The 6,000-nt window shown below is 39.2% G+C and overlaps 1 protein-coding gene across 1 annotated transcript; it reads right to left on the bottom strand.

Moving 5' to 3' along the window:
- Positions 1–224: 224 nt before the first annotated feature.
- LOC307257834 (isoaspartyl peptidase/L-asparaginase) lies at positions 225–4,686 on the bottom strand (the record flags this gene model as incomplete). The annotated part of the gene is made up of 7 exons (XM_080037187.1): positions 4,650–4,686; positions 3,655–3,851; positions 2,761–2,903; positions 2,298–2,461; positions 1,423–1,541; positions 1,037–1,147; positions 225–433 (listed from the first exon to the last, which is right to left on the bottom strand). The coding sequence occupies exons 2-7, from the start codon at positions 3,839–3,841 to the stop codon at positions 225–227; spliced, it is 933 nt and encodes a 310-aa protein (XP_079893313.1). The 5' UTR covers positions 3,842–3,851; positions 4,650–4,686.
- Between the last annotated feature and the right edge of the window lie 1,314 nt (positions 4,687–6,000).

The following is a 6,000-nucleotide window of genomic DNA, read 5'->3' as shown; positions in this document are numbered from 1 at the left end:
TGCATAATGTCATATGCAATACAGAATTCAATGGATAAGAAACACAAGCCAAATGGGTAGACTAAGTTACTATAACAAAGATATTTAGACTAATGTCCACCAAGACAGAACAATTGATACAAACAGCAGTCAATTAGTATAAAACACACATGTAATACAGCTCCCTGTCATATGGCTCAATGCTATAACCAATATAGATTTATTTTTTAAATGCATTAAAATGGTTATTTGGACAACTGCTCTTTAAATCTTTCATCTGGGTTTAATCCATACCACAGCACATCCTGATCCACTGCTGCCCAAGCCATTCGCTCTGTGGTAAAGGTGGCGGCCCAGCGCCCTGATGGACACACTACAATAGCTCCTCCTGCACCGTGCACACGATCTCCCATGTACTGCAGAGACGCCTGTGAAGAATCTTCTGCTGATTTACCTGCGCAAGGGAAGACGAAATATATGAAAAGTTATCTCACAAAAAAAGCATTTGTGGAATCAGTGGGTAACTATCCCTGTGTTCCAATACCCACACATTCTGCTATTTAGTATGGTATAAAAGAGATTTAGGATGTCCCAACTCTTGTGGTCAGATTTAGTATGCTTAAAAATACCCGGATGTCTACTACATCCGGCTTGTATTTTTAGTGTTGAAATCAGGATGTTATTTGGGCAATTCTGACCCACAATCCAGTGCGCACCTGAAGTGACGTCACATCGATGGAGCCTCTGTATGGAAACAACCGGGGATGCAACAAAAGCAAGAGGCAAGATCAAAGTGCAATGTGATGATGAAATAAATAAGTAAGAGTATGTTCCAATTGTATGCCTACTGCATGCTAACTAGATTATGTGTATGGTCAGGTGTAGTATGTAGAATAGAAGAAAAAAGCACAGTCAGACTATTTTGATCTCATTCAGTCATTCGTTTCACTCTGGGATGTTTTAATAACTAGAACTGGTGACATTAAAAAGACTAGATCAAGTGGAACATATGGGGCTTGCCTTAATGTAGAGAGTTTGAAAAGTGTGACCTTATTACCTTGTTCAATATGTGACAGAATGAGTCTGGCCAGTGTCACTTTTAGAATAGACTCTCCGTGACCGGTACAAGACACTGCTCCACTCAAATTGTCTGCGTATCCTCCACAGCCTTATTTACAAGAAAGAATGTGCGGATAAGAACACAAACACAACATTAAATTATTAAAATATACATTTTCTTCCACTCAACCACTTGATTTTTCACATGTGAAGGTGTCGCTAAAATGCAATCAGAAGCTAAACTCAGTCAACAAAACATAAAAGTAACAAAACAAAGATGAAAGTATAAAGGAAAAGATTAATTTAATGTAATGAAGTGCCACAAAGGAGTGTAAAGCGTGCCATTAATGAACTGAAGTGTCATCAGCAAATGAAGTTACACACCAATGACTGGGGAGTCCCCTACTCGGCCAACCATTTTATTCCTGATACCGCCGGTCGATGTCGCGCATGCAACATTACCGGCGCTGTCCACGGCGACCGCCCCGACAGTATCATGGGCCCTATAAATGAGACACAAAGTCACATCCATCATCAGCTCATTTGTCAATGGCAATGTTGTAGAACCTGGCGAGTCATTTTGTCCAAGAGAATGTACATTGATCTCAATCAAGCATCGATGCTCGCAGCTCTTTTTTTGAATATCAGTATACTGCAAATGAACATCAGACCTAAATCAGAGGCATAAGAGGGAAAAATTTAATTCTGTGCGGTACAGCCCTCATTTATTGAAAGCCATTGGATATATTTCACCAATGCTGTAGGTAACAATTCCTCTCACTCGCCCAACAGCAAGACAGAGCAGCTCCCCGTGTTTTCGTTAACTGAGAACATTAAATAAGCTCAGCCAAAACACAGTGGATGGCAGATTACTAGCAGTTATTACATTTTAATGGAACTTATTGTAATGGCCATCAAACCGTGTTGTGATCCAATTTTTATTGAAAGCAATCAGTTTTCTGTGTGTTTTTGGCTAGTTTTAAAGACTATCTTCAAAAAGAACAATGTAAAAACATTCATATGTTAAGCATTTTATCTGAGACTGCTTCTTCTGCAGTGTGTCATTTACAATTTATTTTATAAATATCAAGCAAATTTTTTTTTTGCCAAGCAGGCTGCAGAGTTCAGATTTATTTTATTCCAGGGAAGTGTCACACCAGGGCTATTCAGGCCCAAAAGAGGCTGTGTGAAGATTTATGAGGGAATTTGAGTCCAGACAAGAAGGGGTCAAAACAAAGTCAAGCACCACGGATACTTACCACTGAGAGTTGAAATCTTCCATTACACCGGTCACATAATTCTTGTGCTTCTCCCATTCTTCCCTCTCGTACTCAGTCACCAGTGTATCAGCGGGAACTGTGACCACACCGATGCTCTCTGCAAACAGGTTAGCTCCTCTGCTCGTCAACATGGCGTGGGACGTCTGATGGTTTCCATGGCAGCAAAGCGTGCAAGATAAAAGTTCAGAAAATGTATTTCATAACGTTTTCACCGATGGATGAAACCACTCAGTTCATCACACACAGAAGTGAAACAATAACTTTTAAGGTTGCTTTATGACTTCAAACAGTGTTCCAGGGATCACATTTTCCTGCGAGGAAAGTTGGTTTATTCAGTTATGAGAATATACCTATGAAAATGTTCACTTCTCTGACACGTATACAAATTTGCATAGTGCACCTTTAAAGAGAGACAGACGAAAAGTATTTAAGACGACAACACCTTTTCCATCACTGCCCGTGCCAGTGACACAGGGTTGGCGATGTTCTTCACTGAAGACACAGCGCCACTGGCCAGCGTCCTTCCGTCCATGATAATGGCATCAAGCTCCACCTCTCCTTCAGAATTAAGTGCTGCTCCGTGCCCTAAAGTAACATGTCACAGTCAGTAACTAACTGACGAACTAGCGTATTCAGTGGAACAGACTAAAACCTGGTGCATGGCCAATGTAGTGTTGACTAGAGGGCCTTTTTTGTTGCTAATCCTGAAAAACAATGGCATAAAGAGAGGGGGTAAGACAAATTACTTCTATTCAACTTGTTGTTTTCATGTTGCATGCTACACCCTAACAAGTCCACATGGTGGTGACAAAGCGGTGCAAAGGAGAAAAGGAGCACAGTGCCTATGACTGATATATTATTGATGTAGCGCTTGTATTCCCATTGGTGAAATTAATAAGCGTTTTAGGGCTAAATTACTGTCCACTCAGAGAATGTTGACAGTCATGGTCAAGAAGACCAAAAGTGAACATAATTCAGGTTTATATTAATGTAAAGGTAAAGCTCTCCACCAAGGATGTGACATTAATTTAAGCACAAGCTGGTAGTTAGGTTGTACAGTGTATAGGAGTCTCTCAAGCCCAGCAATTTAACCTCCATCGTTATTGTCATTCTATGTGGAGTCAAGATGAACGTTGGCATGACCACCAGCAGATGGAGACAGCGCGCTACGGAAAAAACCAAACTGACTGAAATAAAGAGAATGGTGGTCATCAGTGATTGGCTAATGAGCAGACAGGTGTGGGCAGAGGTGTTAGTTTTGAACTAATTAAGTACAGGCCCTCAAGTATTGTCTTGATGGTTAATAAATATTGGTAATAAGTAGTGTGCAGTGTACCTGCATTGAACACAGTGTTATCTTCCAAAGTCCTCACAGCTGCTTCAACAGCATCCAGTGCACTTCCTCCTCCTTTCAGCACAGCAAAGCCCTCACACGCTGCAGCCTTTACTCCATCCACAGAGGCCTTGGCCAGTTCATCTGGTATGGCCCACGCCCCGCCATGCACCACTATCACTGCTGACATCTTTAGATTCCTGCAGGAAAAAAAACAGGTAACAGAGTCTCACAGACATTATGGGTGAGTAAATATTGGTTTAATACGTTTGGTCATATCTGCATTTAAGGATGAATCTTTTCCAAGATCTACAATAAATACTTGAACCCCTTGATTTGTAGGGTTTTGTACTGTTGGTGTTGACTTTTATTCAGATGCAAGACTTGTATACCTTGATAATAGCATCATAACTCACATTAAAGCTCATGTTATACGAGCCTACTTTTAACAGTGTCACCTAATAGCCTACCTATTGCATAACTGTGTCCCCTGCACATGAATACCCACACAATTTTCTAGATTCTTACAATACATGTATCGTGATTTTCATTCATATAACTGATATTATATTCATATCTGATATTTCTTCTTTCCACTTAATCAATCAACATGTATTTTGCCTATATGATTTACATAGCCTATTCTTCCTTCCCAGCTGCATTGCCTTATTTATTCTGCCATAACATATAACTTAACTGTTATGTTATAACATTATCATATTCCGATTTGCATTATCAGTAGCCTACAGTAGAGATAAAATCAACCACTAAAATCTAATATATCATTTCAGCTTAACGCACTTTTTTGCCTTCTGCCATTTGAATGGTTTATTAAATAATTTGTCGCAACCTTCAGCGGGCTATGTTTTGAAGTGTTCACTCTACGACCAAACTGCAGGACACGTGCGATCCAACAGAGGTGTATTCTCATCAACCAACACTTTACTTGGCAGCCGTTGCTTATGAACTAATAATGAAACATTTTGCACTTTTCTCACCCTTCCCGATCTTGATCTTCACTGTTCACCCTGTCACGTGTCCTCTTGGGAATTCCTGTTTAGCTCGTGTTTTGCTCCCTTTCATTCATCCCGAGGACAACACTTCCGGTCGAACCTTTCAATATAAAATCCGTTTTATGTTTAACTTCATGGACCTGAAATAAAGGGTTCGTCTACAAAGCTCATCTTTCGGTTTTCCTTATATTCTGTTCGAGGGCCTTGACCGGGTATGTTGTCTATTTCTCACCCCTACTTCACATTTCCCTTTATGTCTCTGTGCATCATGGTCTAGTTAGTAGATTATTCTTATATAGTTTTATTTTGAAAACAAAGTCTGAAAACACTTTCTGGATTCTTTTGTTTCGCTTGCAGTAGGCAGGGCTAATAGGGGGTAAGAAGGGGACAGTGTTTATCAACTGAACAAGCAATCACGATGCCCCTTGTCAACAGTTATCAGCAGAGTCAAGTTGTATGGAAACAAAATGAGTAAACTTCCATATTCTGTTGGGAACTCATTTGAAAGATGTTGGTAATATTGTTCCAAAAGCAAAAGTATTTGTCTCCTATTAACAGAGCAAACATGTTGATCATTGCTCACAAGTAGTAAGAACAGTTGCTAAACACAGGGGAGGGATTTCCATACAGTTAGATGCAACAGCAGCCCTGTAACTGTGTCAAGAATGTATGGATTAATAGATACTCACCCTCATACTTAATGAAGTAAAGAAGCAGTGGAACCTTATTCTTAATTTTCACATCCAAAAAATGCACAAATATAGTGCATTTTTGTACAATGTCCTACATGAATCACAAATGATAAAGTTAAACTGTAAACAAAAGCAAAAATTGATGAGCAAACATTTATTTTCATAGCACAATTACTCCTTGAAAGTGCTTGAGACATTTGAACATTAATGGGAATTGGTAACAACCTTAAATGATTGAATACATGAAGGTTTCTTACATGCATACAAATGTAGAGGAAATGTATATAAAAAAAATGCAGATGAACATAACACAGGTTGCATTTAAAGAAGCTCAGTGTTAGAGTACTCACTGGATCCCCTGATAATTAAAGAAAAAAGCATGACTTTAACCTGTAAATCCACGTATTTATAAAACGTTCAAAAAATAAATTAAATCTTTAATAGGCATATCTGAGTCACATGACTGTAGCAGTGAAACGTGCATTGTTACATTATGACCACTGGAGGGCTGTAAGAATGCAGTAATCCAAGTACTCATCGTTATTGCCAAGGAATATTCCTACTGATTTAATTAATAATTAATGAGCAACTTTGCCCACATAAACTACAATAGGATTTGGAATCCCATTAAGTTCCGTGCACAT

The sequence above is a fragment of the Ammodytes marinus genome, assembly GCF_949987685.1.
Source record: "Ammodytes marinus genome assembly, chromosome: 11".
NCBI classification, from domain to species: Eukaryota; Metazoa; Chordata; class Actinopteri; order Uranoscopiformes; family Ammodytidae; genus Ammodytes; species Ammodytes marinus.
The sequence above is the reverse complement of the archived record's forward strand: the minus strand, read 5'-3'. Positions and strand labels throughout refer to the sequence as shown.